Source organism: Acartia tonsa, chromosome 8 (assembly GCF_053477335.1).
Source record: "Acartia tonsa isolate MP-2025a chromosome 8, ASM5347733v1, whole genome shotgun sequence".
In the NCBI taxonomy this organism is placed as follows: Eukaryota; Metazoa; Arthropoda; class Copepoda; order Calanoida; family Acartiidae; genus Acartia; species Acartia tonsa.
In genome coordinates this window covers 20,588,121-20,606,756 of record NC_137267.1, presented here as the reverse complement: position 1 = coordinate 20,606,756, position 18,636 = coordinate 20,588,121, and the positions used below count along the sequence as shown (strand labels likewise).

Here is an 18,636-nt window from a genome sequence, read left to right as displayed (position 1 = left end):
AGTCATTAATCAATAATGTAAAATTATCTCGCAGTGTACATACACGCGCAAAAAAAGATTTATTTTATGCGTTTTTTCTTCAGTGAAGCTTTCCCTGCACATCATTGTTACTGTTCCAGGTTATTTGTTGGCCTTCTTGTGTCGCTTAAAACGGTGTGCGGGTATTATATGTATGTTGAGCCGTTTAGCAGCTAGCAGCCGTTAAAATTCATTGATTTTTGGAGATATTCGTTACCAGGAACATTTTACCGTGAACTGCAGTTGACCCAAACATTTTAACGCTATATCATGGTGCGATATTTATTAAGTATGGAAAATTTGATTGAACTATCTATAACAATTAACATAAATTCTATCAAGGAGAAGTTTAAAATATAAGAGGATGGACGATAATTTTTTTTTACATCCGTAATAACATAAAACTCTTCTGTAGATAAAAAAGTTTGGTTGAAAAATTCTGACACTTCTGGTCTAAAGAAAGCACACACTCAATAAAAGTACCTTAAGTTTTCGAGCCAACTAATCAGATTATTTGGTTATAAAACTTTGGGTACCTACCTGAATCTTTTTCTTTAGGATTTTGGAATACCCAAAGTTGAGTGGACCCAAACACCAGACGGTCATTGTGAAACAACTCAACCTAAAACATTTTCTTTAATTTTTAGGTTTTATGTAGGGCTCGGCAGCCGCATGTAAGCTGTAGGTAAAATAACCTTTTACAATTCAAAAAATCAACTGGAAGTCTAAACATGATCCAATAAATCAATCCCTGTATTTAAAAAAATCAAATCAACCAAGCGGGATGTTTGAGGGCACTTCTTCAGTCACAGCTGTATTTAGTCACATATTTACTAAATTTTCAAATGTTTAAGTTTTTTTTTCTTACAGATATCTAAATGGAAAAGGCAATGGCCGATAAACTAATGTACATGCCCAATGATTATACACAAAATTATTGCTCAAAACTGGTTTGAAACTAGCGAAGCCATACTGTAAAAAAATGTGACCTCGTCAGTGATAGCATCTCCATTCACAAGAACTCTGCAATCTTTCTCAGCTTGCTTTATCCAAACTCTAAAAAATATATTTGTAACTAGCAGCTACGCCCCTAGAGGCCTTTAGGGCCACTTAAGAAGGGGGGAGTTGAATTCGATAACCAAATTTGGAATTTTTTTTTTTGGGGAGGGGGTGGATTACTCTTGAGAGGGTGGTAGTACCCTCTTCCAAATATGTAGATATAAACCTATTAGAAGCAATCCTGTAAAGGAGATCCATATCGATTCAGTGGTTAGCGGACGGACGGACCGACCCTAATTGTAGCAAAGCTTCGCTTTTAGAAATTAAATCATCTATACAAATATTTTTTCTAAATTTTCTTATTTCTATTTTGTTTCTAAATGTTAGGGAGTTTTAGGACACACAGAAAACTGTCCCGAATTTGTATTAATTTTGAGGAACAAGACTCCAGTGACGTCATATTTTTCTTTCCCGAAAAAGGGAAGGGGGGAAGAAAATCTCTTCAAAAGAGATGGGGAAAACCCCCTTTTCTCCCATCTCTTTTTTCTTCCCCCCTTCCCTTTTTTTTCCCTCTTATTTGTTTAAAGTTTGGACATTGCTAATTTGAACAACTTAGGAGACCTTTATAGTTCATAGACTAATATACCCTCCTTCCCTGGCAAAAATGGACCATGAAAGAAACTGCTTTTTAAAAAATTACGTCATACATTACAAATAACCAATGATAGGCCAGTATACATTTTAATTGACCAATGTTAAAATGTATACTGGCCTATCATTGGTCATTTGTATTGTTTGACGTAATTTTTTATATATAAGCTGCTTCCATTATCAGAATTATTGACATCACATTGTTATATAGTAATAAAGGTTCTAAAATATTACCTGTGATGTTTCTTGTCCTGTCTCAGGATGGCGTGGGTCTCATGCACTCTGAAAATATCAAGTGAAATTAAATAATTTATAACTATATTTTAATAGGTTAACATATTTGCATAATAGATAACGCAATGGATTTACTATTTCTTAGATCTTACACCAGATTATCATGTAATTTAATAAAGTGAAACTTGTGGCTGGCTAAAATAACGAATTGGTAAAGGGATGTTAACCCTATTAAATTTTTTAGCCCTCCTCTCTCCCCTAAAAATATTTGAAAAGCCTGCAAGTCCTTAGTTGCTAAACTTGTAAAGTGCAGGAAGGGAGGAGACATTGGACTGTAAATTACACTGGTAACCAAAGTTATATTATTCGTTAGTTTAAATCGCACTTTTATTGAATTTTAATCGTTTAGTTTTAAACTTGTAGAGTCTAAAGTTTTCAACCAATGATTCTAATCTACAGGAGGTGTAATTTTGTATATCTTTATTGGGTATGGATATTAATTTATGATCCAATGGCTTATCCCTGTGTAAAATACGTACCCAGGTCCAACCATACAGATGTCTGATTCTTTTCCTTTCTGGTTACCAATCTCTGTTTCAGATTTCTGGATAATGTGCACCAATCTAAAATCAAATTATATCTTAATAATAATAATAAAGAAAGATACACCCACAAAAAAAACCCTAACCTAGGGACAAACCTACTAAAGATTGTACATTTATATATTCGTAGAAAACTGGATATAATACGATGCTATACATAATTTCTAAGTATGACTGAGAACCGGTTTGAATCCACCGGATATTAATCAGTTTTAAAGCGATACTGGAAAGAAATCTCCTACCTTCCGCTAAGCTGAGGATCAAAATTAAGATTGAAAAAGTGAGGCTTGGATTTCTTCTCCTCCAGAACTTTTTGCAGAGCTGACTCCTATGCAAAAGAATATTCTTGTTAAAAATAAAAATAAGGATGATTTCGTTAAACGTTTGTAAAAACATATTAAAGCTTTTCCATCTTTCAAAATTCCTAGATATTTTTTTTGAAATATTGGCGATATCCTCTAAGGAATTTTATTTTTCATTTTTTGTTATAGCTATTCTTTAGTATGAATATGGTTAATATATCTTCAACAATTACCATTTTTAAACTTCAGTAAAGACAAACAACCCATTGATTGCACCATTTTTGTCTTTCAGTCCACATTTCTATTACTCTCAGACATTTAAGATTGTTGTTTTAAAAATCTTTTTATTGTCTTTAGTTTTGACGCACTTTGAACCCGGGACTCGAACTCATTATCTTCCCTTGTAAACAGCTGATGTCTTAGTAAGATAACCGGTAATATTCTTCTAGGACTTTTTTCAAAATTTGAAATAGCCGTAGCGCTCGGCCCCCTAGCTTGCCAAGCCGTGGGCAACTCACCCCCCTAGCTTATAACCTAACATATCCTAAAATTTGTAAAAACAATCTTAACCCAGATATCCTTACCTTTTCAGAGTCCTGAGACTTTTGTTCAGAAACTTTTTCTTCTGTCGTCTTCTTATGATCCTCTGCCTCTTTTTCATTGGCCTGAACAAGAATAATTATGTCAATATTCATCTCAGCAACAAACATGATAATTAATTTGATGGGAAACAAATATGAGAACATCAATAAATGCAAAGCTCAAAAAACAGGCAGGTAGTACAAGTTAACATCAACTCTTGAGTGTGAGAACTTAATAAACAGTATTTATAAAATTGTTAACCATATATATTGACATACTTATATTTTAAGGACTAGATAATAGAAATGTTTGTCTATAAATAGTACCTTGTTGTTCTAGGAATTATTATTCATAAAATCTAACAAATAGGATAATCATATCATATATTATAAAAATCAAAATGCATGTTGGTTTGAAATCGATAGACCAATTCTAACATGCAACGACTAGAACTATCGGTTAAGGAAGTAAAGACATACTCTGATTATAGAATAGCTTTGAGTTTAATAATTAAAATTATTGTTGAATAAGGGAGGAGTAGGTTGCGCTAAAAATCCGTAGAGGTTGTGAGTTTTGTGTTAAAAACAGTAGTAGAACGATAAAAAATTATTTTAACTTTAAAAAAAAAATGTCTATAGTTCTTTTCAATAAGAAATACACATATTTAGTGAAAAATAGCGTTCTATTACTATTTTTAAGCCTTAAAACTCAAACCTTAACGGTTTTTTTTAGCGCAACCTACTCCTCCTTTTTTGGCATTTTATTGTTTAACTTTCCCGAAAATAGAATAATTGTATTAAGGAGGTGAATTTTTCTACAAAATAGATAAACCTTTCCTGGGCTTACAAGAAGCAATACTGTAAAAAAGAACCATAGCAATTAGCGAGATCTTTAAGTGCACACAGACAGATACAAAAACTTCCTCTTTTACGTAGATATTTTACCTTCATATTAGCCTTCATTTCAGCCAACCATTCTTTCTTGAGAGCATCAATTTCTGACTTAGATAGAACCTCTTTACCAGCCATATCTTGCAGAGCCTTCAAATTAAATGTGTACAGGGGGATTCAAATAAAACTAGGTTTTCCGATTTTCTGACACAACAAGAAGGAATACAGAAAAATAATTATATTGTTTTCTGTGAAAAATACATTAAACTTAGAAAAGGTGTTTTTAATATCTCTGAAAACATAAAGTATTATTTGAAACACTCGGTGGTTTATACATCAGACAACTATCTCCATGATTAGCCAAAGACCCTTAAGTTTGCAGACAAGAAACTTCTGCTTACACTCATTATCATTACACATTAAAAGTTGAGAAAGAACCACATTTTTAAAAGCTTTTCTATAATTAGGGTCGGTCCTTCCGTCCGTCCGGGACAGCATGATGATTCCTACAACATCCTGTATTTAAGCAGTTTGCAAATAAATATACTTACAATTTTGTTTAGACTCATATATTTATATTCTACTTTTTCAGTTCTGAAACTACTACTCTAAACAATTTATGTGTTACTTAATAAAAAAGAATCACCTCAGTACTAATATCGCCAGATTTCATAGCATGTTTCAATCTATCATTCTCTTCCTAAAAAGTATCATTTAATTAAATACATTGATTAATATTTTTTGTGTGGATTAGATTTATGCTTATTTTGTCTTTTAAAGTCTCTGTATATTTTCAACAGACATGTGTTTTATAAATCTTATTATCCCATTGAATCATCTATCTAACTATCTGTATGTTTTCTGTCTGTCTGTCTGTTTGTCTGTCTATCTATCTGTATGTTTTCTGTCTGTCTGTCTGTTTGTCTGTCTATCTATCTGTCTGTTTTTAAGAAGTCTCTGTATGAGACATGAAGTGTTATATAATTCTTATTATCCCTTAATTCATCCATCTATCTATCTATCTGTATGTTTTCTGTCTGTCTGTTTGTCTGTCTATCTATCTATCTGTTTGTCTGTCTATTTATCTGTCTGTTTGTCTGTCTATCTATCTGTCTGTTTGTCTGTCTATCTATCTGTCTGTTTTTAAGAAGTCTCTGTATGAGACATGAAGTGTTATATAAATCTTATTATCCCTTAATTCATCCATCTGTCTATCTAACTGTCTGTCTGTCAAATTTATGAAATTGTCTAACCTCTCTATCTATCCATCTATCTATCTATCTTTATGTCTATCTGACTATTGATCTATCTGTCTATCTATATATCTAATTGTCTATCTTTCTATCTACCTTAAGTTCTCTGATGAGTTTTTCAGTAGGATCTTCATTGACAATAGCCTTTGTCTTAATCTGTTTGGCTCTATCAGCTAAATTAAAATCAATTTTAATTTCTGTTCTATAAAAAAGAATGACAACAACCATAAATAGCGAAGCACACAAAAAGAATATGCAATAAATTATAGGGAAAAATTACGAAATCTTAATTAAAAGATTAGTATTTATGTCTTTAAAAGCATAACATACAGACCGACGAAATTAAATTAGATAGATGCTCATTTTTATAAACAACATTTATACTGTCTATCCCAAAAAGCAACTGAGAAACCCCCCCCCCCCTCACTCATAGTGTACTGACGGGCTGAATACAGACAATGTGTATTAAAGAATATCTTTGCAACTAAAAAATAGGTATTCGTTGATTAAGAATACTATGAAAAAATCTGCTTATGAAACAGAGACAATTATGTACAAAAGAAACACGAATAAAAACATTAATAATAAGTTAATCGTAAAGATTAAATAGTATACTTGCTTATACTAGGCAATTTAGATTTTAGAGCTGTCATATGAAAGAACTCTGGCGGACATACGTACAAACCAATTAAAGAGTAGCCCTGCCTAAAAATTAAACTTACCATATCTAAGTGTTGAAACACTTTCGTCATAGTTGATATCAGCTGGGCTAATTGCAGCAATCTAAATAAGAAAAAAGTGTCACGTTAATTTAATAAAAGTTGCCAATTTCGTCAAATTTAGTTCTTTTCAATAATTAATTTTAAATAAATTCTAAAATGATAAAATCTTTTTATATTACTTAAAAATCACTACAATATCTGAATCATGGAAAGAAAACGAAGTAGTGGGTTTCGTCGTATTTTACTAGTAGCTTTTGATAGGTTAGGAAATGTTAATGATTGTCTTGCAGGGTTAGGATATAGGCCTCGCAGGGTAAGAGCTTACCGAAGGGGCTAGAAATAGGACAAACGCTTCTGTGAAAATACGACGAAACCCGCTACTTCGTTTTCTTTCCATGATCCCTATATCTTTCTTGTTATTAGGGTGAAAAGGGGCCGGAGGGGAGAAGAGTGATAAATAAAATAAAATAAGACTAACCATGATAGTCTTACTGTTTCCTCCCAGAGCATTCTGAAGAAGTTTGGTCAGCACTGAATCTCTGTATGGGACTCGAGCCTGTTACATCCAATAAATTATAATTATACTAGCTGCTGCGCCCCCATCATAAGGGGCTCTGTAATCAAAAGGGATAAAATCTGAAGAAAGAAAGCATAAAACTATCCAAATACTAAAATCTAAGAATAAATATAGTCTATAACCATTCCAGAACTTATATGAACATTTCCTAAAGTGGAGAATCCAATCGGTTAAGCAGTTATAAAAATTTTAAGCTACAAACAAAAAAACCTACTACTTCATATCCTAATACAGTGTTTTTTTTATGAGAACTTTTTTGAAAGCAAATGGAGATAGATGTCACCGCTTTTGGCCTACCTATTCTATTGACGTAATAGTAGAGGGAAAGAGAAAGTGAGGGGGGAAAGAAACCCACTAGAAAAGAGATGGGCTTTAGGGTATTTCCTGAAGTCAATAGAAAAGGTAGGCCAAAAACAGTGATATCTATCCCCATTTTGCTAGGGCAATTTAGACAGCTACCTATATGTACTTAATTTCAGGCACATTGATATTATCATAGCATTTGATTACAAACCTCCTATCCTGCATCACGATATTTCCAGGGATATAAAGGGATTAGACAATGGCCTACAAATTTATGTACATCCCAAATAATGACACACAAAAAAAACCAAATGTCCCCTCAATTCCAGTCTCTATGATAAATAATAAACTCACCGAGTGTCCTTCTGACAGTTTCGCAAGGGCACTGATGACGTTGCCCAGACTTGACAGTGATTGATTGATTGATGCTCCCTCTTTGAGTCGGTCACCTTGCGCCCCAGTACTCTCTACTCTCTCACTAAAATATTATTGATTGATTGATTGATGCTCCCTCATTTAGCGGTCAACATGTGTTTCTTTTATTTTTTAAATAGATATTTTATACATAAGTGCAAAACTTTAGTTAATTAAATGTTATTGATTGATTGATGCTCACTCCTTGAGCCGGTCATCCTGCTTCAATATACCCAACATTTTTCCTTAAGTATTTGATTGATTGATTAAATGAAATTTTCTTATTCAAACAGTCAACATGTATAAAAGTTTTCCCCACTCTCCGCTATATATTGTTTCAATTGAATGTTCCTCGTTTTTTTAGGTGATTTCTAAAAAAAATATATTTCAATGTTTTAATTACTGAATTACTTTTTTATTTTCATTTTGTTTATTTAATACTTGTCATGTATATAAAATAAATAAAAAAAAGAATATCATGCAGTTTAGTATCTATAAACTAATTCGATAAAATAAATCTAACTCTATGTATGTATATTTAACTAGTGGATACTCCCCTATGGGTCACTTGGGTCGACCCATCACTTTCCATTAAAAAAAGTTTAGGGGGTAATGTTTTTTAGGGGATATTTCTCTCTGAAGGGAGTTGGTACCCTCCCAAAAATAGTTACAAACCTTCCTTGGACCTATTTGAAGCTTCAATGTAAAGGAGAAACCATATCAGTTTAGTGAGATCCTTAGGTACGCACAGAAAGACAGAAACAAACATCCTGTTACTTTTATATGAGGATAATTTGAACTTTTAATTTAGTTTTATACAAGATCTATTTATAAATCTCAGACGTGTTTGTATATTATCAATAGGTCTTTTCTGCATTAGCTTCACCAATTAGACATCGAGTGGTCATTGTTTTATAATAACTGAAGAAAACAATTGAGGTTTTCACTCTAAAAATAAATTAAGAATTAAAGGAGAACTTCATAACATAATGGGCAGCCCAATCACATGTTTTGGCTAATTATTAATTTTTAATTTTTTATATTTACATTTTTATCATGCTTTTACTGGCAGATAAGGAGATGGCAATTGTAAATAAAGTAACCTACACCCCAAAGGCAAATTTTCACATTTAAAAGTTGATGGATGGTTATTTTATCTTACATTGCCCCATCCCATGGCCTTATTCTAAAAACCTGTAGTTTCCGTAACCAAGATACTTTCCGTAAACACTTTCAGCTCTCTCACTGGCCAATATAATTTAATATCAGAGATGGGTATTGAAAAAAAATGCTTTAGGGTAGCAGCACCAATAGAATTATTTGTTTGTTTGTAATTACAATGGATATATGTACAATATACGTGGATAAATTGTCGTCAATTTAGGTTGCTAACATTATTTATTGGTCAGTTCCATCACCCACTATGAGGGAAGGAGACTAGGGTAAAAGGGGTGGACTATGAATATTAGAGTACATGATAATCTGGTGTAAGATCCAAGTAATAATAAATACATTGTAATTCGTTATGTTATGATAGAAAGATTATATAAGTAAAAGCTCATAAAATCTCTTTATAGTGCCTATAAAAATTATTCATTAGAATAGTCCATTATTCTAATATGACAAAATTCGGGATTTTTCGGACTGGAGTTTTAAAATTTATCCTCTTTTTTAATTGGTACTATATTTTTAAAAACTTTTGTCATGTCATGAATAATGGACTATTCTAATATGACGTATTTTTTCTATAGGTACTGTAAAGAGCTTCTTCCTGTGGATTATCACTTGATTAAGATAAATTATTTATAACAAAAGGCTTTAACCCTGCAGTTGTCTTTTAACCCTTACTTTACCTAACCTACTTTACCAAAACCATGATAAATATAATTCTATATTTTACTTGAAAAGCTTTAGTCAGACGGGTTTTACCTTTTGGTGCCAAGATAATATTGTATTCTTATTAATTCAATCTTTAATTAAATTGAATATTGATTATTAACGAAATTAAGCATTAAGTGGCGGTGGAGAAAAATCGACCTCTGCCCATTTTTTTTTTTTTTTAAATGAAAAAAAAAATTAAGTGGTGTGGGGTATAATTTTTTCATATGGGCGATTTCTCTTGCGAGGGTGGTGGTTCTCTCCCCCGAGTAAGTAAGAACAATATCGGTTCAGTGATTAGCGATATCCTTCACTATGCACATACAATCATACAGACAGAAAAATTGACATCCTGTTACTTTTATGTAATGACTATAATTAATGACTAGGATGTTACCTTCCGGCCAAGTCCACAAGATTAAGAAGAGCCTTTTTCTCCATCTCTTTGCCTGCGTCGTTTTTAGCCCTCTGCACAAATCTATATAATATAGATCTTACAAATAACGAAATTATTCTATAATTCACTTTAGTCCATCCTTAACGCTGTGGGGGAAATGCGATTCGGCAGCTATTAAAGATAGAATTTTTAGAGTTTTGGTGATAACTCCCTGAACAAATTAGAAACCATTATATGATTTAATTGGTCCGTCAGCCTGTTAGTCATACTACAAATAAATAATAGTTATCACATATAAAAACAAGTATAAAGGTTTTGTGATGTCTTTAAATATATTTTTGATTAACGACGATTTGATTTGGTTTAATTCTGGGCAAAAAATGGTAATATATAAAATGATATATTTGATTTTAAACTAAAATTCCCATTAGTATGGATAGTAAGGGGCAAGACAATGGACGAAAAATTGATGTATTCCCTCCACCCCCCTGATATTATACACTCATTCCCCTTTTGATAAATAGTACTATTACTTATGTAGATCCTTTGAAGTAATTGTTTGAAAATTGTGGACATAAAAATAATAATGTTACAAGTTTTTCTGTCAGTTAAAGTATGGATGGAATATGCAAGATTTTCTTCCTTCTATTAAGGGTTATGGACTTAACTATTGGGATCATGTGAAAAAAATGAAAATGCGGGTTTCGTGATATTTTAACATAAGCTTTTCTCCTAATTCTAGTCCCTGCGGGGGGGGGGGCTGTAACCCCCCGAGGCCTATTTTCCTACCCTGCGAAGCAATCTTTAACATTTACCTAACCTAACCTAATAAAACCTTTCAAAAGCTACTGTGAAAACACGACGAAACCGCGCAAGTTCGTTTCCTTCACATGACCCAACTATTGTTTACCTGATACCCGAGATGGTGTGGGCTCTGGATGATGTTGCATTCATGTTTGTTGAGGCTACAGTCCTAATACGAAAACAAGGATGATTTTATAATAATAGAAACTCATGGCGCAAAACCATACTTTTTCACTTTCATACAAAGTACTTTGTTGCGCAAAGAAACCTCTCACCCCCCCCCCTTTTTTTCAAAATAAAGTACAAATTGATCCTCTTGATATAGGACCCTTAGGGATGAGGCATAGGGGAAAAAACCCTCTACGTTTTTTTTTCTTCTTGTTGATGCTATTGCTAAGCAGGGAAACAAGGAATATGCAACCAGTTTTTTACAACATGAATTTAAACAAAACTTTAGTTTGTACCTGTTAACAGTTCCCTCTTCCAGTCTTGCATTGATGTCGTCATAGCTGCTCACAAACACCTCCTTCAGTCCATCAGCTACAAAACAGCACAATGTTAAAAAAGGGAAGTGAAATCACCTTGGAAGCTTTTAAAGTGCCTATAAAAAAAGGCGTCATTCTGGCCTGACACTAGTAAATTACTCTGTGTAACGGCCTATCATTTCTTTTTTATAAAGGCACTATAAAGAGCTCCATCACTTTATCCGAAATTATCCTCTCCCTCGCTGGTATTTATATGATAAACTTAGTTAAGGTTCCCCACATGGGCAATAAGAATTTCTTTTGAACAAATTAAGGGAGGGGTTAGGGGAGTCAAGTCAAGTAATCCTGTTATATAAAGTACTAAGCTTTTTTGTTTGTAGCGAAGGATCTCGCTAACCTTTGAACCGATATGATTCTCCTTTAGAAGGAAGCTTTGTATAGGTCCTGAAGTGGTTTTAGGCTACTTTATTTTATAAATAAGTCTTGATATGGTTTTAAGCTATTTTTCTATATCCCTTCTAATATAGAGCCCCTAATAAATACATAAATACAAAGACAAAGACAAAGACATAAATTTTATTGTTAAATATGAAACACTTTATAGAACTTTTGCCGAAGTATCCCCTTTTTTATAGGCACTATAAACTGCTTTAATTCTTACCGTAGAAACCACGTTTTGGATGTTGTCTGACTTTGAGCCCTCCCTTCTTTTTAGCCCCATTCGGGTCCAATAAGTCCCTCACATTCTCATTGTAGATTTCAAGCATGCTGAATTTTACCTAAACAATAAACATATTCATTTTTTTGATTATCACAACACCTTTCGAGCACTGACGTCCACCCCTTAAACCTCCCCCATCCTTTTTTTTATAAAAAAAGATCAAAACACATAACGAGGATGTGATTAGGTTTCTTTCCTTATGCCTAACGCCTGCAGGGCCTGCACCTGTAGGAACAGCTGGATCTTAGTTTCCTATTTTGTACGTATCACCCTCATCCTCTCTCAATATTTACTAATAAAAAAGCTTCAAACTTTCAAAAAAATCTAAATTTGAAAAATTAATATTTTGAATGTATAATGTTTGTTTTCCCTTTCACCATTTCCCTTTGACCGGAGTAACTGAAAATAGCGTTTGCAATAGTTGGGTTATCAGTCGTACAACTTCGGAAATTAGGAGGAAAATGGAAACCAATTGTATGTTTATCCCTGCTGTGCCCGTAACCCTACAGGGCTACTCTGTAACTAATATAAACTAGCCTAAACTGACCTAAAGTTATAAAGAAACAAATGAAAAACTAATATTTAGTAAAAAATTGGTAAAAAATCTGATAACGGGGGGGAGGGGGTGATTTGTACATTTGATGGGGGAAGGGTTAAATGGCGTGCGAAGCTCTATAAAATTCCTTTCTACCCACCACCCCCGCACCCCCCATATAATTTTCATCCAAGTAGTAAATTATATGGTGGGTTGGATAATCCCCCCCACACACACACTAAGTTACCCGCCTATCCCTTGTTTTACCAACAACATTATCTTGAAGAGTAGCAGTGCTTATAAAAATTGAATAAACTTGATACCTCAAAAGTAGCGCCTGAATCCTTCTTGGCATCAATCTCTTTAAACAACTCTTCAGCCAATATGGGCACAATACCTTAATCAACATACTTTTGAATTAAAATCGAAGCTTTTCTTAAATTAGGGTCGGTCCGTCAATACGTCTGTCTGAACGTACTAATAAGTTAACTCTTTCCGTTAATGTAGACATGTTAGAATTGTCCTATCGATTTCAAACTTTGATTTCTATAACAGTTAGGTACGATTTAGAAGCGTATTACTCTTTAATTCTTATTAGAAAGTGTTGCTTTCTAACATATATAAGTAACAAGATTATATGGTTATTGGACTGTTTTAGGCTATTTTTACTGCTTTCCCACCCCTATATGCTTGTAGCACAGGTGTTCATAATATATTTTTATGAAATACAATTGACACAAAAATTATAAAAAAAAAACACGGACAAAACACTAACGGACGTCATCCAATATTTCATATATGCATAACATATTCATTTAGCCAAAATTAACATTAATTTTATTCATACCGAAGGTTTCGTATATGAATATAATTGTGGTATCTACGTTAGTAAATTCAACAAAAAACACGCAAACAAAAATAAACGAATGCATTCAAAATATTTTCCTTAATTTTCTTTTATATTTTCAAAATTTTTATAAGATATTATCATCTTGATGAAGGTGAGCTTCTTATGGACATAATTGTTTTTGTTTATCTTTATCTTTATTATTACTGCACTACTTATGAAATAAAATGTTCTTAATTAATAATCATATAATTATACAATATATTCATAATATAATATATATCCTATTAATATTAATAATGAGTATTATTGATTTTTACATTCTTTATATCAATACTTATGTTTAACTGTAATTTTGAATTTATTATTTCTTTTAACACTTTGAATTTAACATAGTATTTGAAAACAGTGAAAATAATGAAAAATGGTGGTAGAACAGATCTATATATAGATGTTTATATACAGATAACACTTCCCTCCCTTTTCCAATGACCTTTTTTGTCTGCTGGCAAAATGTTTTCTGCTACTTTGCTGTGTTAATACTCCTGACACTATTGGTTGATTTTCAAAGAACCTTTTTAGAGTCGGCACAAGGTCTATGGGATGAGGAGATACAATCACCCCTCCCCCTTAAAAAAATGACGTCGTACAATACAAAAAACTAATAATAGGTGAATACACAGACTAAATTACGAATGGCAGGCCAATATACATTTAAATTTGCCAATGTTAGGCCATTATGACGTTAAAACGCTTCAGAGACGAGTAGATGTACAACGTATTTACCTTTATTGACGCCATACCCAAAGACGGACCAACTTTTTCCGCTGCCCGTCTGTCCGTAGGCAAAGAGGGAGGTGTTGAACCCTGCCCACGCATTGTCCAGAATTCCTCGACCCAGATCGTTAAAAACCTAAATAACAAAATGAACATTATGGACAAGTAGCAAGGGTACTCCTTGTAATAAAGTAACAGAATGTCTGTCTGTTTGTCTGTACCGAAGGATTACGCTAACCGCTGAACCGTTATGTTTCTCCTTTACAGAGTAGCCTCTCATTACACCTGGGAAGGTTGATAACTATTATAACCCTCCCACGCGACCGCGAGACCGTGGCTCAACACGTAGCGCATCCGCTCGTCGTCGGGAAGGTGATAGGTTCGAATCTCGGTCCGACACCGCGTCATAACTAAAGACGTTAAAAATGGTTCCCACTGCTACTATGTCAGATGCGCGACGTAAATAGTTAGAGTGGGGGGAATGCCTTAGCCCAAAACAGGCGCAACTCGCTACCATGCATAGTTGGGACTTCTCAGACAAAGGTCGTGCATCTCAGAGAGTTGGTTGTCTGATGGGTGAATGGACGCTTTACAACGCAATCATAAGTATTGTATGTATGTTTCAAGGTGCGTGGACACCAAGCCCCTAGAGTCTTAACTCTTATTATAACCCTCCCAAGAAATCTCGCCACTAAAAAAAATCCCCCCCCCCAATTTAAAAAAAAATTTAAGTAATAAGTAAAAAAATACGATTAAGTATGCCGTATTTTATAAGGCCAATTGTACAAAAACATATCTGATAAATGTGCTATGAAAGGTTTGTTACTTTCGGATGTTGTCATACTTGTTTTTTTTTATTAATGCGGTTCATGAATCATAAAGAGTTGAACGTTTTGCGAAGTTTTTCTTTTTGCATATTTTCGGACAGAAAGGAATAAATATTCTCAACAAAAAAAAATTATCGATGAAAATCAATATTTCCCATATTTTTAAATTTTCTTTGCTGTTAAATGAAACTCATTCTATAATTAAAACTAGATAGGAATATCATTCTCATTTAAACAAAAAATCATTTTTATGCTAAAATGTGGTTTAATTTTGGTTTTTAATTTTCATTTATTTCTCCGAAGTAGTCATTTTTTCTCCGAGGTAATTATGACTACCTCGGAGAGAAAAAAAGAATATTTACATCCACTATTTAAGGGGTTGTTTATGTGAGAATGCTTATTCATTGAGGGGGTTCTAACCCTGCAGAGTTCTAACTCGGCGATAAAACCTCTTTAGTTACCTAACCTAATTGAGAAAAGATATGGGCCCGATTGTGTTGAATATCATTAATTTATTTTTTAGAATACTTGTCAATGTATGTACATTATGTTTGTAGAATCGATATAATTACACAAATTCGCTTAGTTACGGATTTTACATTTTTAAAATCGAAGCTTTTCTATAATTAGGGTCGGTCCGTATATACGACCGAAACGGTTAGACAGGTTAGAATTATCCTATCGATTTTAAGAATGATGATTCGTGTAACAGTACGACTTAGAAAGCAAAGCAAGTCTTATATCATTACCAGAAAATCCGTACGTCTATTTAAAAAATGCCTTTGCCGATTTTTTACTTTTTTGACAACAAATTTTTTGTATGTTATCCTATTCATCTGATTCCTATTACAACAAGGTACAATGTTATAAGCGAAGCATCTCTATAATCAAGTCCAAAAAATGTAAGTATGTCCTTAAATAGTATCATGTATTTAAGCAGTTTTACAACAAATTTGCTTCAAAGTTTGTTAAGACTTATGCATTAATATTCTAATTATTCAGTTCTTACAATCTACAAGTGTTAATGTTCGATTGTCTTTCCATTTCAAAGCTTCGCTTTTATTGATGTTGTCATCCTTGTTTCCTATTGTTTTAGACTCAAACATGGAATGTGCTATTATAAGTAGCGCAGCTACTACACAACTAGGATATGTCTAACTTTATTGTATTAGTAGCTTTACATTTTAATGCTCCCCTCCCCTCATGTTTAAAAATTGGCATAAAATGAGAGGGGAAAGATTTAACTTAAGGTTAGGTTATATTGGTTACAGCGTAGCCCCGCAGGGTTAGTCCCCCCGCAGCGACTAGGCATAAAGATAAAAAATAACCTTCCCCCTTATCTAAAAAAAATTATTTTAGGAAGAGAAGAAAAATAGCCTAAAACCAATTCAAGTTTTGAATCTGAAATACAAATTAGCCTAAAACCATCCCATGACCTATGTGAAGCTTCCCTAAAATGGAAAACCCAAACGGTTCATTAGTAATAGAAATCTTGGCTATAGACAAAAAAAAGACAGGGGAAAAATTGTCGTCATTATAGGTTGCTAATATGAACATCACTTATTGGTCAGTTTGTTTATGAGATGATGGGATGGGATGTGGTATAGAGGGTCGATGGGGGTGGATGTTGCTATTTTAGCTAGCTTCAAGTTTCACTTTATTAGAAAACATGATAATCTAGTGTAAGATCCAAGTAATAATAAATCCATTACTGTTGTTGAGTTACCTTATTTTGGTCAGCAAACTGTTTCCCGTGTTTATGTGACGGATCTGGCTCAAAATATCCATCTTTGTTCTCCTAAATGCAAGTAAACTTCAGTTTAAAGGCGGAAGCTTGTTATATGGTGCCTATAAAAATTACATCATACTGGCCTATTATTTGTCAGCTTAAATGTATACTGGTTTGCCATTGGTAATTTAGTCTGTGCACTGGCCTATCATTGGTCATTTGTATTGTATTTTTTACAGGCACTATCAAGAGCTTCTTAGAGCCGGACTCGGCAGCTTAAAGCCGTTGGAGAGCTTAAGAGAAAGTACTGGCAATAAAATAATAAAATTCCAGAGCAGATTTTTAACATGAATAATTTTTAATTTTAGCATGATTATACTATTTTAACAGTTGGATGTACAGTGTATAGAAACTCTTGAACAAGTCCAACAGACGCCTCAGACACCTTAACATCGATTCTAGCTCATACCTAGCCCATTTGAAGGTCAAATATTAAAAAAGGTAATTTCTGCCCTTTTTTCTGAAAAGCTTCGTCTTTTGTACATGATTCAAAAATTTTATTTAAAAAAAAACAAGTAACCTTGCATCCATCGAAGCTCCAATAGCTGTGGTCAAAAGTAAATGTTTTAGTCTCGTTTGCATCCTAAAAGGAAAATATTATTAAATGCATGACTTTAAAACATAATATATCCGCTTGATTATAACCGGTTGCCTGTCGTACTGAATAACGTAGAATTACCGTATAAATTTACGACTATTAGAATAAAAATCATAAAATAATACCAGTTATGTTAGCCTATGCCTTTTGCCCATTTGGAAACAAAACTTTTTTTATCTTATTTTCATTTTAATATCTGCGGAAAACTGTCTATAATACGATCAATAGTTTGTATAAAATTAAGTAAGGAGTAAATATGCTAATAACATTTTTTTGAATCCTCAATCTTTAAGACATCTATCTAACTAATAAAATATTTATTAACCATATCAGAAAGTACAAATTTTAATAAGCTTTATAGAACATGTTTTGCAAGATATAAAGTTTAATTACCGATGGATTTGTAATCATTGTAGAGTTTTTCTGCATCTTAACTATCAACTTTGCGTTTCTTAACAAAAATAGATAGATAGATTAATACATAGAAAGATAGATAGATACATATACAGCTTATATAAATATTAAGATTTATAGAGATAGATAAAAAGATTGATTTTTTTAAAATGTGTTTATTGATAAATTTATAAAGTATATTTACTGCAGGCGTGCTTGTATGTAAGATTTCATAAACTTCATTTGAATATATTATTTCTATTATTAACTGATCGACACACATATAATAAAAAGTAATAGAGTAGCTACGCTAATAAATGAACAAACAACAGATTTATCACCCTAGATCGTTAATTAGATACAATAATGAGAAAATAATTTGCTTGCATGCGAAGATTTATATTGATGGGCGGGGGGGAGGGGTAGGGATGGTAGCTAGCTTTTCTCTTAATGCTTAAACCCTGCAAGGCCTAAACCTTTGGTGTCCTGATCCTGCAGGGCTACCCTGAGTAGAAAAACTATCCTGCCAAGCCCCCCCCCCCTTATTCAATATATTACAAAACAAAGGGTTGGAAGGCGAAGTTCTATGGGCTTGGCTAGGCACTTCCAGGGAAACCGCCAAAATATTTTCCAAACCTTCCATTTTCTCTCTTGTTGAATGGCCTGACCCTTACGGCCACCTTCACATTTTCCTCTTCCGCCATGACAGATAATATCAAGATTTATTAATCAAATCTGAAAATAATGTAGCTGTCTATAGTGCCCTAGAAAATGGGGAAGGATGTCACTGCTTATGGCCTACCTAATCTATTGACGTCAGGAAATACCCTATATACCCCATCTCTTTTCTAAGGGGTTTCTTTCTTCCTTCCCTTTTTCTTTCCGCCTACTATGACGTCAGTAGAATAGGTAGGACAAAAGCGGTGACATCTATCCCCATTTTTCTAGGGCACTAAACACAGCCACGAAAATAATAGATACAGGGTAATATTTTTACTGATGATTTGTTTATAACTAGCGGCGAATACGCCCCTAGAG

At 33.2% G+C, this 18,636-nt stretch overlaps 1 protein-coding gene across 5 annotated transcripts in view; it reads right to left on the bottom strand.

Annotated features, from left to right (window-relative positions):
• The window catches only part of LOC145326240 (kinesin-like protein KIF28), a 45,525-nt gene extending 27,179 nt beyond the window's left edge, over positions 1–18,346 (bottom strand). For 3 of the 5 annotated variants that reach the window (XM_080169442.1, XM_080169439.1, XM_080169440.1), the window contains exons 1-23: positions 18,235–18,346; positions 17,599–17,656; positions 17,128–17,190; positions 16,545–16,616; positions 14,001–14,127; positions 12,691–12,764; positions 11,773–11,890; positions 11,091–11,166; positions 10,733–10,795; positions 9,823–9,903; positions 8,742–8,792; positions 7,488–7,611; positions 6,732–6,809; positions 6,254–6,314; positions 5,628–5,704; positions 4,925–4,978; positions 4,333–4,428; positions 3,391–3,471; positions 2,747–2,832; positions 2,442–2,525; positions 1,903–1,950; positions 1,008–1,074; positions 559–640 (exon numbers count right to left, since the gene is read on the bottom strand). In XM_080169442.1, coding sequence (XP_080025568.1) covers positions 559–640; positions 1,008–1,074; positions 1,903–1,950; positions 2,442–2,525; positions 2,747–2,832; positions 3,391–3,471; positions 4,333–4,428; positions 4,925–4,978; positions 5,628–5,704; positions 6,254–6,314; positions 6,732–6,809; positions 7,488–7,611; positions 8,742–8,792; positions 9,823–9,903; positions 10,733–10,795; positions 11,091–11,166; positions 11,773–11,890; positions 12,691–12,764; positions 14,001–14,127; positions 16,545–16,616; positions 17,128–17,190; positions 17,599–17,656; positions 18,235–18,302 — 1,789 coding nt within the window. In that variant the 5' untranslated portion in view covers positions 18,303–18,346. The remainder of the gene's footprint in view (positions 1–558; positions 641–1,007; positions 1,075–1,902; positions 1,951–2,441; positions 2,526–2,746; positions 2,833–3,390; positions 3,472–4,332; positions 4,429–4,924; positions 4,979–5,627; positions 5,705–6,253; positions 6,315–6,731; positions 6,810–7,487; positions 7,612–8,741; positions 8,793–9,822; positions 9,904–10,732; positions 10,796–11,090; positions 11,167–11,772; positions 11,891–12,690; positions 12,765–14,000; positions 14,128–16,544; positions 16,617–17,127; positions 17,191–17,598; positions 17,657–18,234) is intronic. The other 2 variants (XM_080169441.1, XM_080169443.1) reach the window with 1 other exon arrangement.
• Between the last annotated feature and the right edge of the window lie 290 nt (positions 18,347–18,636).